Source organism: Camellia sinensis, chromosome 4 (genome assembly GCF_055761805.1).
Source record: "Camellia sinensis isolate YWXY chromosome 4, ASM5576180v1, whole genome shotgun sequence".
Taxonomy (NCBI): Eukaryota; Viridiplantae; Streptophyta; class Magnoliopsida; order Ericales; family Theaceae; genus Camellia; species Camellia sinensis.
Window position 1 is genome coordinate 210,994,912 of NC_138964.1, and position 25,695 is coordinate 211,020,606.

General features: G+C 40.5%; 1 protein-coding gene across 1 annotated transcript; it reads right to left on the reverse strand.

Annotated features, from left to right (window-relative positions):
• Window positions 1-1,069: 1,069 nt before the first annotated feature.
• Window positions 1,070-10,978, reverse strand: LINC1 (little nuclei1). Its single transcript, XM_082867455.1, has 8 exons — window positions 10,164-10,978; window positions 8,588-8,797; window positions 6,613-6,866; window positions 6,197-6,471; window positions 5,972-6,051; window positions 3,446-5,499; window positions 2,445-2,613; window positions 1,070-1,664 (listed from the first exon to the last, which is right to left on the reverse strand). Exons 1-8 carry the CDS (start codon window positions 10,449-10,451, stop codon window positions 1,455-1,457), a joined length of 3,540 nt encoding a protein of 1,179 aa, XP_082723581.1. The 5' UTR covers window positions 10,452-10,978; the 3' UTR covers window positions 1,070-1,454.
• Between the last annotated feature and the right edge of the window lie 14,717 nt (window positions 10,979-25,695).

A 25,695-nucleotide genomic window follows, 5' to 3' on the forward strand; every position in this document is an offset into this window, starting at 1 on the left:
GACAGTGGTTAGCTTGATATAATCCTATGGAGGTAAACCTAGAACTCTGCGACACAAGAAAGAATTGACTCTCAATACAATAAGTGGTGATGATTAAACAATATGTGGGCCGTTGTGACCTATTTACTTTTCAATTGCAAATCCCACTTCCTATGTAACATTTGTTGAACAGTAAACAATACATACTGTGTCAGATCATCCACACACTCCCTAATGAGTCCAGTTATGGACACAAACTAAAGCACCGCCGTTTTCTCTCCCGAAGACCTACATTCTAATTCTGTCACTGATTTGAATTGGAGGAAGATATTGTAGCAATAGAAAGCAAAAATATGGCAAGTGCCACCAGTTCAGATATTTTTATTGTTTTGATGTGAATATGTAATCATGTAAGCCTAATTGGGAAAGTTCTATTTCTGTTAGCATTTTTATTAGGCGTGTATCAATAACCTGTTTCCCATTTAAATCACATGTTCTTCAATACCATTTACAAGTAGAGCCGTAAAATGAACTACACTACTCGAGCTCTCGTGGCTGGCTCGTTAAAAACTCATTTGAGGGCAGCTTCTTATCTAAACAAGCCCAACTTGAACACTTTCTAGAACTCATTAAGTTTTTAAAAGAAATTTGAGCAACTTACTCGGCTCATTTATAGCAAGTTAGCAGCTATTAAATAGTGAATACATCCTGGGAAAGAAACAAATTAATAATACCATCACAGTTAAAGAGTAAAGTTTAAACTTGTTTTAAAACCTTTAAATAACACAACCTTGAATACGTGTACTGAGATCAGAAATGCAACCAAAATATATGTACATATAACTAAAATTCCTTCTGAAGTCACAGTGGGCACCTCCAAGTTGGATTCCACCAAAACAAAAACCAAAAAGCACAAAAATAAAAATAAAAATAAAGGAAGAAGCATGACATTTAGAATTATGTCAGAAAATTGCCCAATCTAGCAAATCGTATTGCCCTGCTAGATTTACAATTTGTAACTCATCAATTCCTTTAGGAGAACAAACATAGCATATAAGAAAGACTTCTCTAGAAAAAATTTAAGACCGACTTCTCAAGAAAAATAAGTTGTTATATAAGAAAGCACAAATGATCTATGCAGGAATTTGAGTTCAAAAGGTACAAACAATCCTTCCCAAAGGAAGAATAAAAATACAAACATCTGATACAACAAATATGGATAGAGAAGAAGCCAATTCGAGTCATCTAGGACTGTTGTGAAAGAATAAACAGCCCCCCATACCCTAATCGAAACCCACAAAAAAAAAAAAAAAGACACAGGAACCAACCCCCTTGAATTGAATTTCCGTGGGTTGTTATAACTACATTTCAAATTAATACACACTACTACACATTGGGGATCCCTAACTGTTAAAAAATACCAATAAAAATAAAAAAGCAGCTAAGCCAGAACAGCAATAGGGTTTAAGCAATTATCATGTGGTGATAAAATTCCACAACTTCTTCCCTATCGACACTTCACCGGGATGCTCAGATTCTTCATCGTCTTCGTCATAGTCGCCGTCATCATCCCTGCATTCGTCATTGCTGTACTCCCTAGTCCTTTCTGGGGTCCCGTTCACCTCTTCACTCATCACATCCATGTTATCCTCATTGCCACCCTGAGCATCTGCCGTGGTTTCAAACTGTCACAGCACAAGAATCATACAATTCATGTCAGCAAAGTTGGTGCTCTTTGAAGGACTTGAAAGTTGCAAGGCGATTCAATATTTCACAATTTTGAATAACTTTTCTTCTTTTTCTTTTCGTTGTTATTCTGTAGGCCACAGTTCTAAATAACATTTAGCACTGACAAGTGTGAACAGCAAAACAAAATTAATAGAGCAAAACGGCTCATATCAAGTAACAAGTTAAAAGTCATCAAAATGTTCCAAACCCCAGCCATCTTGACTTCAATCAAAAAACGAATACTAAAGGGGTCAAGCCTCGAGTGGTTGATATCAACAGAAAGGCCTCAACATTTATGAATTAACCAAGTATTGTAAATGTCAAAGATACAGCAGAGGTCAAATAGCTGCCATGTTTATTTCTTCATAACAGAAAACCAAAAGCACAAAACACAAAATAATACAAATTTACATGAAAATATATACTTTGAACACAACAAAATACAAAAGAAAAGGAATTGATATCAATAGAAAGTTGATAATCATCAATATTTTCTCCAGATTGCCCAATTTTTGGAAATGATAAAGATTGAGCAATGTCTGCCATCTCTATGTTGGCCACCATAAAAATCCAAAAACTGCAACCATAAAAATTACTTAAATTTCACTATATATATATAATATACATTTGGCCAGAAAAACCAATTTATCGATACCATGTATACGACAGAGAGAGCAGAGCAAGTATATGAAAAAAGAGTATTCATGCACATAGGGAATGCTTCTACAAGTACTCACCTGCATGGAGTGTGTGCTTCCACCATTTTCACTAACAAGCTCTATCAAAGGTGCGGCCACAGCTTTTGAGTTAGAAATTTCATCCCTCATATCTCTTCCATCATCACCATCTCTTTCCTTTCCTTTGCTTGGGTCAGGCAATGCTCCATTAGCAGCCACTGTCACCGGACTGAGCCATACAAAATATTAGGAATTCCCAAAAAGTCGAAAAGGAAACATAAGATTGAGGTTCAGCTTCGAAAATTTTGTGCATCAATTAATCAGTGTGCAGACATAGGTTCATTAACTTCTCATGCTGATAATTCAATTTAAAAGCTAGCTCTCTTACAGCCTGTTTGGATTGAGTGATTTGGAAAGAAAAGAAAAGAATATGTAAAGATGAGAGAAATGGGGTGAAATGGAGAGAAACCCCCATTTCTCCTACAACCCTCCACTTGAATCTCTCCAAAAGTGGAGATTGGGAGAGAAAAGAAACTAACTAATTTCCATTTTTTATAATACCAAAACTGTCCCTTTCGCCATAGAAGAAATAATTTTTTAAAAAAATGACACCTATAAAAAGTTAATTTGGTAATATAACATGAAGCAATTTATTTTCTTTTGTGTTGTTTAACCATACAAATGAGAGAAACCATATATCTTTTCTTTTCATTTCTCTCCTATTTATTCAAAAAAGAACCAGGGAAACCACAATCTTTTCTTTTTTCTTCTCTCTCCTAACTTGTGTAATCATTTCTTTCTTTTCTCTCCTAGGTTCTCGCAAACAGAGTTTTTTAGACAACTCATACCCATAATTCTAGAATTAGAAAGAATTAATCTGATTGCTAGTTCAACTCCATTACGAAGCTATAGTAGTCCTTGGTTTTAAATGCACCATGTCCGAGTCCAAGCACCGAATGTGCAGGCACACAAGGCATCGGTGCAGTGGAAGGTTGGGCCCTGCATCAACTCAAGGTGTTACCAGAGCATTACCCTGTATACAGCTTTTTTCATGGACTTACATTTTGGGTCGCCGGAGGTTGTATCGTACTTCACCAGGAGCTCGTACAGCTTGAGCAACCTTCTGTCTCCTCTTGCGACCGCCTGCTGTGACACTTTCAGAATGTCCTTCACTGTAATCACCATCCTGCTCGCTCACTGTATTTTGAGAGCCATGAGCACGGTTCCGCTTTCGTGCATTTCTTGCCTTTCCTTTGTTCACAAGAGTAGATTCTTCCTGGCCTTCCTCGTTCATATGGGCAGAATCCTCAGCCTTACCATTCTGTTCAAAGGCATCCCCAAGTATAGACTTGGCATCTGCAACAACCGCCTTCACGGAGAGGGTTCTATTAACTCTAGGCCTACCTCCTCTCCTGCCAGGTTTGCGGCGGCCCATTTTCAGATCAGATTGCTGTGAATCCTCTGCAATTTCTTGTGCCTGGCTGTTGATATTGCTCTGATCATCAGCAGATGGATCCTGACTGGCTCCTATCTCTCTGATGCTGTTGTCAGATTGAATCCTATGAACATCCACAGAGCCGGTTGCAATCCCCAAGGATTCTGGTTCATCTTCGTTGCTCAATAACCTTATTGGTTGTTCTTCTATACCATTGAGTTCATTCTTTTTACCCGGTGAGAAAGTAAATATCTTTGAGGTGCATTTTCGGAGCCAGGACATAGTTCCTCCAGAAATCGGAGATCCTGAGTGAATTACACCCGGGGATATCTCATTATTTTGCCTCTCAGAAGTGACCGTGTTACCCCGGACAGCCTCCTTCAAATAATCATTAGTTAGTCTAGGCAAAGGAAGTGCCTCCACATTGTCTATTCCATGTAAAGATTGAAGATCAGAAGCCACAAACTCACAAGTAATCTCCCCACAGGTCTTGCAACTCTTGTGTTTCTCAACAAATGCAATGAAGCGTTCTCTTTCCTTTACGAATTGTTCCCGCTGGTCCTTCAACTTCCCGCTAAGACCAACAAGTTCATCAATGTCTTTTTGCATTTCAAGCCGCTGTTCTTCAAGATGTTTCTGGTTTGCAGTGATTTCTAGTTTCTCGTTTTCTGTCCTTAGTCTTTCTACTTTCATTTCTTCCATTTCTCTTCGAGCCACTTCCCTTAAGTAATTAATATTGTTCAGTTCCCTCTCCCTTTCTTCCTCAAATGACTTCTTCCTTTCACTCAAAGAATTCTCCATCTCCTCCTGCCTCTTCTGCATTTCAGTCTCGAGTTCTCTTTTTTGCAGCTCAAAATCACGCAACATTTGGGTTTTGTCACTTTGAGTTTTCTCAGCCATCACTGCTTTCTCATGCTCCATGCTAGCAGCAAATGAATCTTTAGCCAGTTTGAGAGCTTCCAATTCCCTTTGAACATAATCCTGTGTAACCTGCTTCTCATTCTCTAACCTTTCCTCTTCAGATCTCGTCAGCTTTTCTAACTTTTCCTTTTGTACAGTCACCTGCTCTAGCTCCTTCTTAATCTCAGCTCTTTTTTCATCCAGCTCTTCCCACTCTTTCTCAAACTTCTCCCTTTCCTGCTTCAACTCCTTACCTTCCTTCAAAAGCAGTTCCCTCTGCTGTCTACCCTTGTCTATCTCTAGTTTCAGTTCTGATTGCAGGCGCACAAATTCTGACCTCTCTTCTTCAGTTATTTGAAGCCTTTCCCTCTCTTCACTAATCTTCAGTTGCTGTTCTTCAATCTCAGCCTGTATCTTCCCAAGCTCCGCCTTGAGATTAAGCAAGTTCTCATTATCAACAAGCATTTGTTTCCTTTCATTCTCCAACTTTTTCTCATCAACTTTGATGGATTTCTCTCTTTCCTTCAGAGCTTTCGACCTTGATTCAAGGTCCTTCTCTTTCTCTTTAAATTTCTCTAGTTTCTTCTCATAGGCCTGTTCACGTTTTGCAACCTTCTCCTCCAGGTGTTTGATTTCGGCTTCTTTCTTCTCCACTTCAACTGCCTTGTTTTTCAAGTCCTCGTCAAAAACTTTACTCTTTTGTTCCATTTCCAATTCAAATTCGTGTTTCTTTGCATCCAGGATGGTCTTGTGTTCATCCAGAAGTTTCTGAATCTCAACCTGTACAAGTCCCATACAGAAGGTAATAGTCAATAACACGATAGCAATTATAAAAGATAGTGATTGAGAGTCACAGAAATTTTTCTTTTTCTTTCTCAGCACAATTGTAGTTTCATTGGTCGCTTTTGTCCATGCTCCACCCATTGAGAAAGAGAGAGAAGAGGCCACTTCTCCAGTAATGATAAGACAACAATAGGAATGCATTGCCAATATGAGAAAAGAAATAGAGTAAAACACGAGGGAAGGAAAAACAAAAACAAAAAAATTAGAATGATTTATCTTCCTTTTTTTTTCTTTTGGGGTGGGAGGAGCAAAAGAATGAAATTCACTTTCTTAGACCAGGCAAATTTTAGTCAACTACTATACCATGTTCAAGGAATAGAGTAATGTCTGAGCATTTGCGTTTGTATGCTTTTCTTTTTTCCCATTGAAAAGTGGAAATTTATACATCGGATGAGTTGTAAAGACTCACTCTTTCCCTTGCCTCAAGCTTTTCCTCTAATGCAAGTAATTCCTTCTCTTTTGTCTCTAAGCCATTTCTCATGGCATCAGCTGCCTGCTTTAGATAATATAAATAAATAAATAGACATAAATTTCAATTTCATATTTAACAAAAGTTTGGCAAGAAAAAGAAAAGGGAAAGAGAAAAATAACAAATAAAACATTAAAATACAAAATAAAGAAAGAAGTAAAACACGTGCCTTCTCTTTAACAGCTAGGTTTGCCAGCCTCCTGCTTATATCGTCTTCTTTCTCTTTCAAAGTTGAGTTGGCTATGTCAATCTTCTTTTGTGCCTCTTCAAGGTCATTCTGTTTCTGATTAAAGATTGTGTCGTTCTCATTTGCCCTCTCCTCTCTTTGGTTGAGCAATCTTCGAAGTTCAGCCAGCCTTTCTTCTCCCTCTTGTAATTTTCTTTCCCATTCTCGTAAGTCTTCTCTCTGTTTAGATAAAGTACTCTCATGCACTTCTCGCCTGAGAAAAAAATGGGAAAAACTGTCAGTTAAAACAAAAGTTACATTTTATGATAACATCTATCTATTCTTACTCCATGAATTTGCAACATTCAGGGAAATGAAGACAAGAGCTGTGATGAGCAATGAGTGTTGAGCATACTCTGTATTAAAGGATAGCCGTTCCCTTCGAATTGCATTTTCTCGAACCCCCACTTCATGTGATTTTCTTTCAATCTCCGAACTCTTTCTGCTCACCTCTGCAAGCTTGGCATCAGCAGCATGTAACTTTGATTCCACCTCCAAAGATTTCTCTTCAATGCTAGTGATGAGTGCATTAGCTTCAGCCAACTTCGAATCAGACGTAAACTTGATTTCTGCATATTCCGATCGCATCTCGCGCAAAGCCTTCTCTAGCTGCAGCAACCATGATGACATTAGAAATACAAAGCCAAGAAATGATATTTTATTCCAGGAAATGATATTTTATTCCAAAGGATCAGAATAAACCTCAACTAAAATAGTCTTTACTTAAGCCAAGACTACTCAAACAAGTGGGAATGAATCATTAAAAGTCCCAAAATATGTAAAAATATATATAACAATCCATAAATATAAAGCTGTTCACAACCAGCTCCCATACAAAATACATATCTCGGTTGTTTGGTGCAGCTTATGGACTTTTTAATTTGCAAATCTGTGCCATAGTGTTTGCGGCAGATTTGAGGCAGAAATAGCTTAAATAAACTGGGGGGGAGAAAAAAAAAAGATTATTGGGAAGTAGGGGGAGAGATTTTAACAGACACCCATCATGTTAACACATAATGTGCACTCAAATTAAAATGGACAGCCCCCAGTATTAATTCAATTCAACCTCCAAATCTTAGTATGAGAATAAACAGTTTGTTATACCAAAGTCCTACTCTTCAGGACAGCATGTATGTATCTACATAGCCATAAATGGTACAGGTTAATGTAACCAAAATATAGAAGTCACATTACCCTCAAACCAAATGCTATGTAACTTAGAAAAGATTGATTCAGAAATACATTCATAGCTTTTACTCCCCAACTTTTAAAAAGAAAATAGGGTTTGGCACAATCTAAGTGGGTTTGGATTATGTTTTATAATCTAAGTGAGTTCACACTTGTACAGATCAAAATAGTAAGACCCGTTCATAATTATGAAGGAAATCGATGGTCCACAATCTGTCTTTTTATCACAGTTAGAACAAATATTATAAAGATGTATATATAGTAAATTATTTCTTACAATAATTAATAAAACACACGAATCTGCTAAACTGCACAAATTGTATATTGACTTCAAGACTTTGTTAAATTGGAACTAAACATGTAAATCATAGATAAGATAAGCCACTGGTGTTGCTGGCTCTTTTATTAATTCTTCCACCAAAACATACAACTCTGATCCATATACAGTCCAAATCATAATCTTAAAAATTTTCTTTCCAAGGAGAACAATGGGAAGAAAGAAGCCGCAAAAGGAACACATATCTATTGGATAATAAAGCACAGACCTCCACCCTAGTGGTGGTGACAACTTGTTACTGCTAGGCCTATAACATGATTAAAACATGCAATCCAAAAAACAAATCACTAGGCTTTCAGCATCTTTTGGTTACTCTGATTCAAATATAGAAGTGAACATATCAATATAAAATAATAACAAGCACATCTCTTCTTCAATCATCAAACATCTCCTTTAGGTAAATTATTCTTCCAGCAACTTCCATGCTAATTCAGGATGAATAATCAAGTGTAAATATGACAAATAAATGTTGGTCTTTCCAAACAATCCAAAATGTTGGTCTTTCCAAAGAATCCCATTGTTGAACGTTACACATAGACATTTGGGAAAATAAACTTTTAGAATAGCTAATGCAAATTTTTTAAATCATGTTGTTCAATTATGCTATGCCTCTATAACTCGGTTCCATATCAATATGGTTTTCAAGCAAACACAGTGCAACTCATTGCACTTGATTCTTTAAACCATACAACAGATTCTTGCAATCAGCAAATGATACTATACTAAAACAGATCACAACATTCACAGCATTTACCAAATTGAAAATAAAGGAAATTCAAGAGGGTAGGGTAAGCACAAATCATACATCAAGCACGCACTGCTTCTCCACACCCAAGGCCTTCCTCAAATTCTCTTCTCGCTTCTCAATCTCAGACATTGCAATTAGATGTGCCGCTTGTTCTCGTTTAAGGGAATCCCTTGTTTCTTCTATAGCTTGCTTCAGCTCTTCATACTTTGAAGTCCATTCCTTTTTCTCAATGAGGAGAAGGCCCATATTGTACTGGTATTCAAAAAGCTGCAAACAAAATCAATTCAGACAGATAAGACCCCACACTGTATTTGATTAGCACGAAAACCTCCACCTTGCCTCCCCTTTTCTTCTTTTCCCAGCACCCCCAAAGAATAGATAAATAAGTACCTTGTGGGGGGGGGGGGGGGGAGAGGGGAATTTAAATATCTACAGAAGGCCCAAAACGGGAAGGATGTGACAAGCGATATAATGACGGGAAAAATAAAATAAATCACACATAATTAAGCATAAAACCCAGCAATAATAGAGAAGGGTGGATTGCTTGCAGGACAAATCCAAAAAAAACAAACAGTACTATATTTTACATTTCATATACTGAAATATAAACCCTAAGAATCACGGACACTCCCAAAAAGGTGTGTCATGTCCGACACCAATACTTGTTAGACACTTCCCGACATGTGTCGGGCACAAATCTAAATGTGTTATATTATTATTATTGTTATTTTTGAGTAAATTACACTTACCTACCCTGAGGTTTATAAGAACCTTAAAAACAAATAAGAATAGAAGTATTGCATGTGGAGAACTTTTGCGCCGTTCATATTACTGTAGATAATGTTCTCTAAATGATGTGATAAGACAGCATATTGTCATAAAATAAATAAATAAATACACCAGCCACAAGCATCTCCAAAATTCAAACCAAATCAAATTGAGTCAAATAAAATGTGCAATGATAAACTAGACTCCTGATGTCTTTAAGATACATGGTTTGATTCAATTCACTACTCGGAAAAAGATAAATTTGATTCGCAATTTGATAACTAAGAGGTGGACACGTCCCAATGCCATGGGTTGTAACTTTACCAGAGACGAAGTCATACATCTCAGCTATAATTTATACTGAGCACCTATGTCAATGTCAGCATACTCTATTAAGAAGTGATGCTCAGTACAAACTTTTATATCCCCATTAGCTCGTAATGTTTCCAATGTTAAAACTGTCACTCCACTTAAAGATGGTTCTTAAGTCTTCAAAATAAATAAAATATAAAATAGGTTCTTACCCAGTAGAATATGGAATTGTAATATTGGAACACCATCGAAGATGCACAGTTTGAATACTATAATTCAAAGGTACCCAGGAACACACACACACACCAAAAAAAAAAAGTTTAATTTCCTAGTGATCCAACCACAACTCAATCATCTACCCCCAATTAAGGTCATTTTGTTATCTAAAATTTCCATTAATAATCAACATGGGCTCTCAAAATCAAGAAAGACTGAAAATAACAAGAATTAAGTCCCAAAACCAAAGAGACCCTTTTTTTCCACTTCGTTTGGGAAATTGAAAGAAACCCAACAAAACAACACTGAAAATATGTAAAATTGTTGATTCACTCACCTCATTTTCGAGCTTTGAAATCTTCTCAACAGTTGTTTCGCGGTCCAAGGCCGCGTCTTTCTTAGTCCCACCATTTTCGCCTGATAAACCCATCGGCGGAAGCGTCGTGGACTCAATCAAAGCCACACCCTTACCCCTCGAACCCGTCTCGCCATTCCTAGGGTTTGAATTAGGATCCAAATCCGAACCAGAACCAGAACCAGAACCAGACCCAGACCCAGAACCGTTCTTCTCACTCCTGGGTGTGAGAGGCCAACCAGACCACACCTTCCTCTGCGGCGTAAACATCACGAAAGTTCCCCCAAAGTTGAAGATCGCAGATCCACCCTCACACTCACAACCAAGCACTCCCAAATCAGAATTTAGGGCCAAAAAAAAAATTCAAAAGAACCCTAAATTGAAGAGTGAATAAGGAAGAAGAAAGAGAATCGATGGGCCGGACGTGAACAGAGTTCCCAAATTCCGGCGAATTGCAGCGGTGAAATCCGCAACGTCTCGAAACGAACCTCACTCTCTCTAACTTTCTCTCTCTCTCTCTCTAACTTTTTCTCTCTCTCTTGGCTTTTCAGAGCCACCTTTCGTGCTATGCGCGGATTACTCACGTTCTTTCTTTTTTATTAAGAATGTGTACTGGTAGGAGAGCAATTCTGTTACTTGATTTTACGTTTTTGCCCTTGGTTAAGCCTAATACTGACCCTTAAACCTAGGGTATATTTGGAATTTAAATATGCGGGCACCTTTGAACGGAACGTGGGGGTTCGTAAGTGTACTTTTTTCAATGACCCAATTGCCCTTTGTTTGTTAGAGGCTGCTGTAAGTTGAATGTGGGTTGACTGATGGGTTATAAGTGCGTAAAATATTACTCAATTACTTGTTAATCTTAGCTTAGTAGTATTTTGAAAAGTTGATAAAAAATTAATTTTTAAAATTTTTTAATTTATTTTATTTTTTGTGAATAAAAAATATGAAAAATAATTTAATTTAAAATGGATAAAAAGTCAAAAATTTGCGTTTCTAACTCTTCTCAAAAGAGTCATTAATTTGATTTATAATTTGAAATTTATAAGTTATTTTTAAAGTTGTCTTCTCTTGTCATAATTAATATTTTTTTATTTTTAATAAAATATCAAAATAAAAATTAATATATAAGAGATCTGATATGTAAAATTTAGTATATATATTTATACATATGAAAAATCTATTATGTTATATATATAAAAAATATTATGTAAATCCGTATTATGTTTATACAAATATTTAAAAATTATTTAAAATTATTCTCTAATCAATTAATAAATTAAAATCATAATTTAATTATGAATAATAAATTTATGTGTCATCTGCAATTTGATTAGTGTAAAAAAAGGGTATAGAGTAGGAGTGTTTGAGTAAATTGAAATGGCTTTTTTAAGTGGAATTATGTTAAGATTTTAAATAAATTATCAAATATTTTATCAAATCTCTATATAAATCTTTAGATCCCCACACTATTTAATAAAATATTTGATAATTTATTTAGAATTTATAATTTTTTTTAAAAAAAAATTTAGTGGAGGGGAGAGAAAGAGAATATACCCGAAAGAATTGAAATGCGACGGCGTGTATAAAGGCTGCTGGAAACTTGGGGAATGAGGCGAGTTGAGAGATGTGAAGAAGATAAGCATCCACTTTGATTTGTCTTTGTCCCATGTGCTTACTACTTCTAATGGGTCCCATCATTATGCGTCACCTCCCTCTCTTTCATCGCCTCTCCTTTTTTTTCTTTTTTTTTCTTTTTTTTGTGCGCGAACAAAGTAAAAAAAAAAAACTGTGTTTAGAAAAATTTTACAAAATAAAATACAAATTCAATGGTGTGATGCTTGAAGCCCTATTTGATGAATGATAAAATTATTTCAGCAATTTAGACAATTTGATGAAGCAGTTTTGAAACATGATACATATTGGACATGAATGATATTGTAAAAAATAAAAAGTTATAATTTACACTAAAAAAAGTATAAGTAAGTTTTATATAATAGAATAGATAAAAATATATGAAATGATAACACATATATATGGAATGTATTTCATTGTATAATTATAATGTAATTATCTTTGGGTGGATTTTGTTGGTAAGATCCATTCACAAGGATTTTCTTTTGTTATCATATGCTTTAGCAAAGAGAATTTCTTAGAGTTCGATTTTGTTCATTTAATTAGCCGGTGTGTGAATGTCATTATAATGGATTGGTTTGTTTTTGTCAACAAAATGAACATAAAGTTTATTTAGAATGTTTATTCGATCCAAAAGTTATCATAAAGATAATTTCTTCGAGTGATATTCACAAATGTAGTAATAAATTTCATTATAATAATCAATTAGATATGAAAGTAATATTCTCTCATCTTATGTGGATGAACAAATTATTTTATTATTTTTTATTTCTAAACATATATTTTTAAAAACACTTAAATAAAATAAATTATTCAAAACACTTAAATCTCAAGCATTGAGGATGAAATAATAAATTTGTGACCAAAAAAAAATTATTTTTGTCTGATTCTCAATTTCTTTAATTAATTGAAGTACACCAATCAATCATCATCATTGGTGATTACGATAAAGCCTTAACTATCCATCAGGCATATAAAAACTGTTATGATTATGAACACATCACTGTTTTTCGTTGTGGTATAGTTGGGTAACTTTTACTTTTTTTTATTATATTTTGGTTCATAAAAAAATATTACATTTAGATTTATGCCTTTTTTTATAAAAATAAATTTAAAATATTATAGATTTCTAATAAATTATTAAGTATTTTACACAATATTCACATGAGTGTGGATATCAATATCTCATATCCACGTGATTAAATGATAAAAATAATTAAAAATAGTTGGTGAGAGGTGACTAATAGGAAAAAGAAATATGGTTTCGAGTAGGGGTGAGCAGCGGATATACTGATCCGTCAAAATCGACCGAATCGAACCAATCCGCCGCATTTTGGACGGATGCGTGATGACAAGCGGACGGTTGCGGATTGATTTTCTTCAATCCGCTAATTTGGCGGACGGATGGCGGATTTAAGGTTCCTTTGGCCGCAACCGAACCGCCAAACCGCGAGCACCCTTAGTAATTTATAAAACTTTGTGTTTTCAATTTGTTTAAATATTTTGTTTGTGTTTTCAATTGAAAAATAGTTCAAATATTCTGTTGAAAAAAAGTTTTCAACTTGAATATATTTTTTGAATTGAAAAAAATAAGCGTATTATTTATCTATATTTTTTTGTTTTTAAATCTAACTCTAAAAGTAATAAATAGAAAATATGATATATGTTAGTTGGTTTTTATTTTCAAAAATATATATAAATATAACAATACAGAGACATAATCTCTACTATTGCTCTATTTATGGTTTTGGTGGTTTGAATTGTTTTTATATTTTAAGAACCACAAATTGTAATATTTTATATGGATGAGGCATGCTGTGATTGTAATATGTGAATGAGGCATGCAGTGATTGTGATATTCTAAAGCTTCAAACTTTCTTTCGTTGGATGAGGCATGCAGTAATTGTAATACTTTTTTAAGTCATTGAATGTAATATTTTCTCTTCTTTTTTTTTTTTTGAGGAAGTGCACAAGTTGAACAATGTTAAAAATTTATAAAATTTCAAACCGTCAAACCGATTCGCATCCATCCGCCAATCCGCTCAATCCACATCCGCCGAATTGGCGGACGGATGCGGATTATTTTTTCCAATCCGCCAATCTAGCGGACGGATGGCGGATTGAAGGTTTCGTGGCCGCAACTGACCCGCGCCCACCCCTAGTTTAGAGCACTAAAAAATGAGCATTAAAAGAGCATTAATTTGTCCTTTTCTTCTTTGTATTTTGTCTTTTTCCTTCTTTTTTTTTCTTTTTTCTTTTCTTTTTGTTTTTGTTTTGGTGCATGCCAGCTCAGTAGAGTTACTTTTAGAGTAGTTCTACTAGTGGTCTATATTACCGCTGATAGGAAAAATATATTTTATTTATAAAATTAAATGTGGTGTCCCTAAGTCTTATAAATTCCTAGTTAAGTTAATGTACAACAATTTTCTTTTGCTTTCCCTTTAATTAATATTTGGATTCTATCCCTCTTGAAAATTTTATTTGTTTGTATAAGAAATAATTCGTTATTTTCAGAATAATTAATTCTTAACCATAATTATGAGAACTGACCAATTTAGAAGTACAACGTTATCTCTATTTGAGCTCATCTGTTTTCTGTGTTAGCCTAATTAGATTGGGCTCCATGTTATTATCACGTACATATCTTCTTCCTACATACATATAAGGATTTTAATTAGATAATAAATGTACGTGAAACTTAAAAGTGAGAAAAATTTAAAAAGAAGGAAGAAAAAATTGTAGGGATTGTGAATGTGACTACCATTAAGACTTCACTATTTGAATTATTGTTAAATATTTACGTATGATACTTATATTGTATTGAGAAATAATGATGACGTGTATAAGTTTATAAAGGTCATGAATCACTATGAACAATCCAAGCCCATCACTTAGATCCCAATACATAACTCAGCTGGTGAGATCCAGGACAGCTGGAATCCAACATGGCATAAAGAGCCATTGACATTTAGACACATGGCAAGCGAAGGACGAGTCACATCAAAAAACAAAGATCTGCAAAGTTATTGCCACTGCACATCACCATTAATGCAGCCCATCACAACATTTATTACGACAACACCTCTCCGTCGGAACAGGACCCCCTTACTCTGAACAGGGAAAGCTACAACATAGACTTTCGGCGAGGAGGTCAGGTCGGAAGGGACAGCGAAATGATTACCAAAGGATATAAGCAAACGTTGAAGACAAGAAGAAGGTTAAGCTTTTCTATCTCTAATCTCTCCCTCTACACTCTACTTCTCTTCCTAACTTGCTCGTCGGAGGGTTCACTGGGGGACTACTGTCATGACCCAAACCCGGCCCTATGGGTTTAGCACCGTAACCGGCCAGTAATCCGAGATTACCGAAGGCCTACTTAACGGTAATACAGTAAAACAGAGTACAGGGCCTGGCGGAAGCCAATACAGTAATTAAACAATGTCCAATGAGCTGTGACAGTCTGTATGCCAAAAAGATTTTTCATGCATTCACATATATACACAAACAGTACAGTCTATACAGAATTTACAATCACACAGTACAGGGACCTAATCCCTTGATAACAGTACGGTAAACATTCAGTCTATACAGAACAGTTAGACAGTATGAAGACAGGCGGGGGAAAACAAACAAAACACCCCCAAGCCATAGCATGGCAACTCGGAACCTCGCAGTGAGGCATAAAGGCTGGCTTGACAAGACTGGAGTCTAACCCACGCTCCTAGCTCCGGTCTGGTGGCTGAGCACCTACATATAAATATAAACAGTGAGCTAAAGCCCAGTGAATAACAAAATGCGTAAAGAGGTTTAGAATGAATGTCCTTACGGTAATGAAAACAGTTCAATTCAATCAGTATTTCAGTTGTTCAGTACAGTAAACAGTCATATGTGGTACATCCATTAGCGTAACAGTAACAGTAGGTCTTAAAAGACCGAACAGTAATGATGGCCATCAGTCAGTAAACAGTAGTGGTTCCACGAGGGAACCGACAGAGATCTCTGTAACAGTAACAGTAACAGTAAACAGTAGGTACTAAGGATGCCACAGTACAGTTCAGAAATAAAGGACATACATTCATTCAGTAATACCAGTTCAGTAAACAGTTCAGTCCAGTATTCAAAAGATATCAGTTGAACATATCTTTACACAATTGTTACTCACAGAGCTTGGGCTACAGTAGGCTAGAGCGTGTCTCCCCAGTCGCCAACCCTACATAGTTCACAGGTTGAACACACACTAAGCTACACAGTTGGGAAATATCATAACTTAATCCCTAATTTGCCTTGGTGTGTTCTACAACGATATCCTCATCTAAATGTCTTAAACTAGGCCTAAGAATGCCTAGGATGGGATGAGGATGCAAAAAAATACACTTAGAAAACATTTTGCAAACTTTGCTGAAAATAGGAGCCTCGCTCGAGCGAGACTTTCTTCGCTCGAGCGGAAGTCCAAAATCAAAGGCTTCGCTCGAGCGAGGAATCCTTCGCTCGAGCGGTCTGCAAAACAGTAAAAATACTGGATGCTGAGATTTTACGCGCGATGGTCGCTCGATGGTCGCTCGAGCGGAGCCCTGGACAAAGGTGCTCGCTCGAGCGGGGAACCCTTCGCTCGAGCGAGGAAGCCAAATCTGGAATTTCCAGATTTGCCTCCCAAGCTCAAACCAAGCATTCTACCACTCCAAACTCGACCTCTTGGGCCCAAATTCTGGAAAACATAACTAAATTCAATGTATATCAAGTTTCAAAGCTCAATTTATGAATTCAAGCCCCAAAGGTGAGTCAATTAAAGCCATATTCAAACCCATTTTCAAGAATATGAAGAACATGCAAACATGCATGGATTCAAACCAAATTCAACCTTCAAAGCTTGCTCAAATGGACTCATTCCTTCAAGAACATGATGAATTCATGGAGTATGACCAAAAGATGGACATGCATGTGAGGAAACATGGACTTACAACCTCAAAACTTCAATATATGTACATGCATGCAACAATTAAGCTTCAATTCAACAACAATGAACCAATTCATGACTTAACTCTACAATTAAAGCATGAATTGTGCAAGAATGGATTCTAAGACAACAACAAGAAGATGAATGTCCTACCTTAGTCTTGTGTTCAAGGTCTAGGAGCTCAAAGTAGCAATCAACACTTCAATTCGAAGCAAGATCAAGCAAATCTCTCAGAACAACTCAACTATCTCTCTCATGGTCGGCTAAGCTCAGGAGAAATGGCTGATGGAAATGTTTTGAGTCAAGGATGCAAGGCTCTAGCATCACTAGGTAGTGTGCCACTAAGGGTGGCAATATGGTAAATAAACCGAACTCCTTAATTAGCTTATTTTAATCTAATTTAATCATACCTAATCAAGTTTCAGATAATTATACTATAAAATCACATAAATTATGTTGATCATTAAACATCAATCAATTTTGGATTCGGCCGCCGATAAGGCCTTCCATTAGCAGTTTAAACATATAAGCATGAACAGATAATCATACAGTCAAACAGATAGAATGCAATTCAAACAGATGCATTCATTTAATTCAGTTTAAAGTTCGGTCAGTCAGTTCAGTACTTTAATCAGTTCAATTATCAGTCAGTTATCAGTCATTATCAGTTAACAGTATGAGGGTTGTTACAACTACCCCGTTCCCCGTTGAACTTGGTTGCAGGTCATCCGGTGGGCTTGATCATTTGGATCTGGGCTTGAGGAGCTTGGACCAGTCCAACCCATTCACTGGGACAAACTGTACCATCAGTTGGCCCCGTCTGTGGGAACGCTTTGCTCCTCGCGCCAGTTATGTTCACTGTCGCCGGAGACCTCGTTCCAACAACCTTTTTCTCCTACCCGTCAAAGTGTATGGTCACGACTAGATCCATGGCTTCTCACAATAATGCCGCCGACCATCAGGCCGACCCCCCCAATCCAAACAACCCACCGCAGTATTTTATCGAACTTACCAACAGCATTAACCGCATGGCCGAGCAAAACCAGGCCCCTGATAAATGCTTTACTCCAAAGAAACCTTCCGATGCGTCCTCTACCACCTCCAGATATTCCACCCAACCAAGAAAGAGCCCCGAGCCATACTGTTCCGCAACCCCATCCACCCAACTGGGAAGGTTTGCAACCTCCTCCCCCACATATAAATCTACCACCTCTACCCCCACACCCGTCGGTCATGGCACCAGCCCCTGAAGGGGAAGCCAGCAGCGTCTAGCCCCCATTGACTGACCACGGTGACCACGTTCTCCTCTGGGATGCTGAACTCCGAGCAATGAAGCTCCAACTCTAAGGGGTCATGCAGAACATTCAGCATAAACCCTCGACCACGGTAAATTCACCATTTGTTGCCTTCATTCGGGACAAACCTCTGCCCGCCAAGTTCAAGATGCCCACCATTAACTCTTTTGACAGTACGACGGACCCAGTCAACCATCTGGAGACCTATCGTACCCTCGTGATCCTCCATGCCTTCCCTGACGAGATCATGTGTTGGGCTTTCCCTATGACACTGAAGGGGTCAGCTCGACTGTGGTTCAGCCAGTTACCAGCAGACTTTGTCTCCACTTTCCAACATCTCAGCGACTCCTTCCTTAGCCATTTCATTGGAGCCCAACGCCAACGCCGCCCGGCAACCCAACTTCTCAACATCCATCAGACCAAGGCGGAGTCGCTGCGCAGTTTCGTTACCCGCTTCAACACCGAAGCCCTGCAAGTAGCGGAAAATGATGACAAGGTCATCCTCACGGCTTTCATGGCCGGGCTACAATCGTCCGATTTCTTCTTCTCCCTCTTCAAAAATCCCCCGACCTCCATGGCAGCCCTACTCTCCAAAGCCCAGAAATACATGAATGTTGAAGATTCACTAGCCGCCCGGCAGGATCCAATAGCTAAAAACCCGACCCCCAAAGAAAAGAGAAAAGACTTAGAACCCAGAAACACCCAGTATAATAGCCAAACACCCCACTATACAGACCGACCCCCCCCCACGCTGACCGGTCGGCACCAGCCCCGCCGCCCTGTCGGTTCGAGCAGTACACCCCCTTTAATTCTCCCATGGAACAAGTTCTCAACCAGATCCAATGGGACTACCCCCTCAAATGGCCCCTACCTTCACGGACCCCTTCCAATCGGAAAGACCAGTCCAAATATTGTCGTTTCCACCAGGACCATGGCCATAACACTAATGGTTGCATCAACCTCAAGGATCAGGTCGAGACCCTGATACGTCAAGGGCGTCTTAGCCGGTTCAAAAATCCCCCGACCTCCATGGCAGCCCTACTCTCCAAAGCCCAGAAATACATGAATATTGAAGATTCACTAGCCGTCCGGCAGGATCCAATAGCTAAAAACCCGACCCCCAAAGAAAAGAGAAAAGACTCAGAACCCAGAAACACCCAGTATAATAGCCAAACACCCCACTATACAGACCGACCCCCCCCCCCGCGCTGACCGGTCGGCACCAGCCCCGCCGCCCTGTTGGTTCGAGCAGTACACCCCCTTTAATTCTCCCATGGAACAAGTTCTCAACCAGATCCAATGGGACTACCCCCTCAAATGGCCCCTACCTTTACGGACCCCTTCCAATCGGAAAAACCAGTCCAAATATTGTCGTTTCCACCAGGACCATGGCCATAACATTAATGGCTGCATCAACCTCAAGGATCAGGTCGAGACCCTGATACGTCAAGGGCGTCTTAGCCGGTTCACAGACATCCGCCCATAGCAGAGGCAAAGAACCGAGCCCCTCAAAAACAACCGCCGACGCACCCCACCCCGGCAGCCAACACACCCTAACCAAGGCCGTGATCACCCTCCACAATAGCCTCGGCCGCCAAGTAATCCCCCTCCGCTAGTTGGTGAAATCTGAGCCATTTCAGGTGGCCTTGCTTGTGGGGGACCATCTCGCTCGGCTCAGAGAGTAGAGCTCAAAAAGATAAGACAAGGCTCAGACAAAACAGTTGCCACGATAGACCGACCCTCCAAACAGCCCAAGCAGTGGACAGAGCCCATCACCTTCACGGACGCCGACTGTACAGGCATCCATTATCCTCATGATGACCCTCTCGTCATCTCTGCCCTCCTCTCAAACTATAAGGTCAGACGGGTTCTCATCGACAACGGCAGTTCTTCAGACATCATATTTCTTAATTGCTTCCGCCAGCTCAAAATTGGGGAGGAAAATCTGTCTCCCCTCTAAACCCCTTTGGTCGGTTTCACTGGCGACCGGGTGACCTCTATCGGCTCCATCGATCTCCCCATCACTATCGGCGAATACGCACGGCAGACTACCAAGTTGTTCACTTTTCTTGTGATCGACTGTCCCTCTGCCTACAACATCATCCTTGGTCGCACCGTCCTTAACGCTCTCCAAGCTATCACTTCAACCTACCACCTCGCCATAAAGTTCCCTACCGACCTAGGCGTCGGGACAGTAAGGGGAGAGCAGACCATAGCCAGGGAATGTTATGTCGCATCCCTCAAGGAAGTCAAGCTGAAGGAGGCCATGATCATTGAAGGACTTGACCTTCGAGATAAGGACGAGCTGGTCAGAGGAGAACCGGTAGAGGAGCTCATTGAGATTCCCATCGATCCCACCAACCCACTGAAAACTGCCAAGATCGGCAACCAACTATCCCCCCAAGCTGAGGCTGACCTTGCCGCCCTTCTGATCGAGCACAACGATGTATTTGCCTGGACCCATTAAGACATGTCGGGCATTGACCCATCTTTCATAACTCACCGCCTCAGCATCGAACCCCATTTCCGACCTTACCGCCAGAAGCAGCGCATCTTTTATCTAGAGCGCAATACTCTTATAGCCACCGAGGTTGACAAGCTCCTTGAGGCCCAATTCATCAAAAACGTAGATTACCCTAAATGGTTGTCGAATGTGGTCCTAGTCCGCAAGAACAATGGCAAATGGCGATTCTGTGTCGATTACTCTGACCTAAACCGAGCTTGCCCCAAAGACAGCTATCCTCTTCCCCACATAGATCTGCTGGTCGACGCCACGGCCGGTCATCAAATGTTCAATTTCATGGATGCTTTCTCTGGTTACAACCAAATCTTGATGCACCCATCCGATCGGGAACATACATCCTTCATTACCGACCGGGGTACCTACCACTACCGTGTGATGCCATTCGGATTGAAGAACGCTGGGGCCACCTACCAACGGTTGGTCAATGTCGTCTTCCATCACCAGATAGGTCGGAATATGGAAGTATATGTCGACGACATTCTAGTCAAGAGCAAACTCTCCACTGATCATCTGACCGACCTGCGAGAGACCTTCGCCACCCTGCGCAAGTACCAAATGAAGCTCAACCCAGAGAAGTGCACCTTCGGCGTAGGATCTGGGAAGTTTCTGGGTTTTATGGTCAGTTAGCGGGGCATTGAAGCTAACCTTGAAAAGATCAAGGCCTTGATTGGGATGCAGTCACCCAGAACGGTCAAAGAGGTTCAAAGGCTCACTGGCCGAGTTGCGGCCCTCAACCGCTTCATTTCCCACGCAACAGATAAGTACCTACCATTCTTCAAAGTTCTTCAGCAAACCTTTGAATGGACAACTGAATCTGAATTCTTTTCAGCAGTTAAAGCAGTGCATGGCCAATCCCCCTCTCCTTTCACAAGCAATTACGGGCGAGCCCCTCTTCCTCTATTTAGTTGTCTCAAGCACCGCAGTCAGTGCAGCTCTTATCAGGGAAGACGACTCTGTCCAACAGCCGGTCTACTACATCAGTCGGGTTCTAAGGGGAGCAGAGCAGAATTACTCGCTGTTAGAAAAAATGTCCTTGGCCTTGGTCACCGCCTCTAGACGACTCCGTCCTTACTTCCAGGCCCATTCCATAGTGGTTCTCACCGACCAACCCTTGAAGAAGGTCATGCAACAACCAGAACTTTCCGGCAGACTCATGCAGTGGTCAGTGGAACTCAGTCAATTTGACATCTCTTACCGGCCTCGAACAGCAATTAAGGAATAGGCTGTCGCGGATTTCATACTGGAATTCACTAATCCTACACCAACCACTGCCCCGCCACCCCCACCAACCCCTACCAAGCCAGAAGACCCGCATTCTTGGACTCTCAACATCGACGGATCATCCCGCAGGGAAGGTAGTGGGGCTGGCCTCATTCTGACCGCCCCTGAGGGTGGCTATTTCAAATGTGCTCTCTGTTTCTTGTTTAATGCCAGTAATAATGAGGCCGAATATGAGGCATTGATAGCAGGACTCCGCCTCGCCAAGGACATTGGAGTCAGCCACATCCGGGTGTTCAGCAACTCCCAGCTCATTGTCGGCTAGATTACGGGAAAATTCGATGCCAAGGAGGACACAATGCGAGCTTACAGGGATATGGCACTCCCCCTTGTTCGCCTCTTCAATACTTTCCACATCAAGCACATACCTCGAGTGGAAAACTCCAAGGCAGATGAGATGACTCAGTTGTCCTCTGCAGACCAGTCCGGCCTTAGCCACGGTGTCCGCCTCGAATACCTAGCCCACCCGGCTATCTCACCCGACTTACAAGAAGTGCAGTTCCTCCAAAACGAACCCATCCCTTGGGCCTCTGACATCTTCCTATTTTTGACGACGGGGGAACTCCCAGATAACCAACACCAGGCAGCCAAAGTCAGGGCCCAATCGTCCAATTACATCCTGGTCAGTGACGTCTTGTACAAACGTGATTTTTCACGATCATACCTACGATGCCTCAATTCAGCTCAAGCAACCTATGTAATGAGAGAAATCCATGAGGGAATTTGTGATAATCATTCGGGCTGCAAGTCTCTAGCCCACAAAATACTCCGTACTGGTTATTTCTGGCCAACTCTCAATTATGATGTGACAGATTCCGTGCTTACATGTGATAAGTGTCAACGTTTTGCCAACATCCCTCATGCTCCTCCTACAAAGTTAATCACACTTTGCAGCCCTTATCCGTTCGCCAAATGCGGAATCGACTTGGTCGGTCCGCTTCCCACCGGCCGAGGCCAGACCAAGTTCGCGATCGTCGCCATTGATTACTTCACCAAGTGGGTAGAGACAGAACTCCTTGCCATCATTACCGAGCGGAACACAACCAAGTTCATCTGGTAGTCGATCGTTTGCAGGTTTGGCATTCCTCAGGCCATCGTCTCCGACAACGGCAAACAATTTGACAACGCCAAGTACAGGAAGTTCTGTGTCGACCTCCAGATTCAACCATGTTTCTCTTCCCCCAGTCATCTCCAAGGCAATGGCCAAGTTGAGGTCACCAACCGTTCTCTCCTGAAGATCATCAAAACTAAGCTAGAAGCTGCGATGGGACTTTGGGCTGAGGAACTACCGAATGTACTCTGGGCTTACCGAACTATAGCTCGGACTCCCGCTGGGGAAACCCCTTTCTGCTTAACATACGGCGCTGAGGCGGTTATTCCAGTAGAAATCGGTCTGCCTACTCCCAGGGTTTTACATCCGGATCCAGCACTCACCGAAGAGCTCCGCCAGGCAGACCTGGACCTAATTGAAGAACTCAAAGAGACCACCGCTGTCAGCTTGGCCTCATACCAACAGAAAATGAAAACACACTACAACTGCAAAGTCCGACCAAGGGAGTTCGCTGTAGGGGACCTTGTCTTGAAAGAAGCAACTCTTGTCACCAAAAATCCGACTAAGGGTAAACTGGCAGCCAAATGGGAGGGACTTTACGTTGTGAAAGCCCGACCACGTCCGGGCACCTACCGACTTCAGGACATGGAAGGTTGAGACCTCCCCCACCCCTGTAACGCTGAACACTTGAAACGCTATTTTCAATGAGTGCCTACTGTTGTGTTTCTCAGTTGTTGTATTTTCTTTTTGATGCATAATGTAAGCTTTGATCGACTAGACTACACCGTCCAGGACAACAATCCTATATCTTAGTTATCTGTGTGTTGTCTTAATAACGTTCTTATTTACAGCACTTGTTAAAAGCCTCAGCAAGACTGAGCATTAAAAGCCTCAGCCAGACTGAGCACCATAAGCCTTGGCCAGTCCGACTGTCAATAGCCTCAGCCAGACTGAGCATTAAAAGCCTCAGCCAGGCTGAGCACCAGAAGCCTCGGCCAGTCCGACCGTCAACAGCCTCAGCCAGACTGAACACTAAAAGCCTCAGCCAGACTGAGCACTAAAAGCCTCATCCAGACTGAGCGTGAAGCACTCGGCCAGACCAAGCCTCAACTAGCCTAAGCATAACAAGTCTCAGCCAGACCGAGCGCCACAATTTCAGGTTCAGACTGAGTTACTTACAACGTCAGTGAATCATAGCTTACCCCCAACTGACCACGCGTGCAGGGCTTGGTCAAAACCATCTATGCAAACTTCATGCTTTTGGAATTAGTAGACACACTTAGTCACAATTCCAGGTCCAAGTCTTCACACCACTCTTTGCTTAGTCAAATTGCAAAGACGTTCTTACGCATTTTCTTTACAAGTCAGGTTATTTTCTTCTCAATCGAACTCTTACAACTCAGCCCGTTTCCTTACAAGCCAAGCCTTACTCCAATAAACCACTAATCTACTTCAGCAGTGTGGCAAACACAGACTTATAATTTCACTCTGCATTGAGGAGTTCTTAACTTTACTCTGCATTGAGTTTTTATTACAAGTTCAGTTTCACTATGCATTGAGGAGTTCTTAACTTTACTCTGTATTGAGTTTTTATTACAGTTCAATTTCACTCTGCATTGAGGAGTTCCTAACTTTACTCTGCATTGAGTTTTTATTACAACTTCAATTTCACTCTACACTGAGGAGTTCTTAAATTTAGTTCTTATTACAAGTTTAACTTCACTTTGCACTTCACAATGAGTTATCCACACGCTTCGCCTACGCCTCATTCATTTCAACTGCACAAGCACAGACAATCAAACGAAAACATAATTGCAATTTTATTTATTCAGAGATTTGTACATGAGTTCATTACAGCCATTCAAAACAAAAACAAACAAAAAAAAAACTCTCTTAAGTACAAACTTTCTCCACTTCACTCATTCCTCCTCACTGGAGACAAGGTATTCTTCTTCAATACCCTCATCCAAGGGGGTCTAGGCCGCATCATCTTCACTAATTGTTACACTACTGAGGTCTAAGTCTGGGAACAGTTCTTCAGCCCTACGTTTGAACATTTTCCAGCCACTGTCCCATAACTCAGTCATTTCGTGTTTATAGAAGTCTGACTGCTGAAAGCTCTCAATCACTTCCGCTTCAGTTCTGCCCCCAGCGGTTGTCCTCGATGGGCCCGCCCCCCCAGACTCCTCCCTCGCCAAGCTGCTGGCGACCGCGGCATCCACGACCATCTGAAATTCAGCAGACCCCTTGAATTGATCCACTGCTGCCACATACAGATCGAGGTAAGCCGCCATTTCAGAGGCTGCCTTCGCCCTCTCTTCATCCAGCTCCTTCTGCAGGGTCGCCGTTTCAGAGGCTACCTTAGCCCTCTCTTCCTCCCACTCTTTCTTCAAGGACGTCCTTTCAGCAGTTGCCTTGGCTTTCTTTGTCTCCAACTCCTTCTTCAAGGTCTCCCTCTCAGCAGTCGCCTTGGCTCTCTCTGCCTCCAACTCCTTCTGAAGGCTCTCCCTTTCTTCCAGTGCCTTTGCACGCTCGCCCTCCAGCTCCTTTTGCAGACCGCTAATCTTCACGTCTGCCTCATCCTTCTGCCTGACCAGCTCTTCATTACTGCTCATTACCTCTTCATGTCGTTCGACCGCGACCGCGCAGGTTTTTTGGGTCTCATCTAACCTCTTCTGCTCGCCAGCCAGTTGAAACTCGAGCGACACAACCTGGCAGCGTGTGTTCTCCAACTCCACCTTCACCGCTTGCAGATCAGCGTGGGCACTCCCAACTTG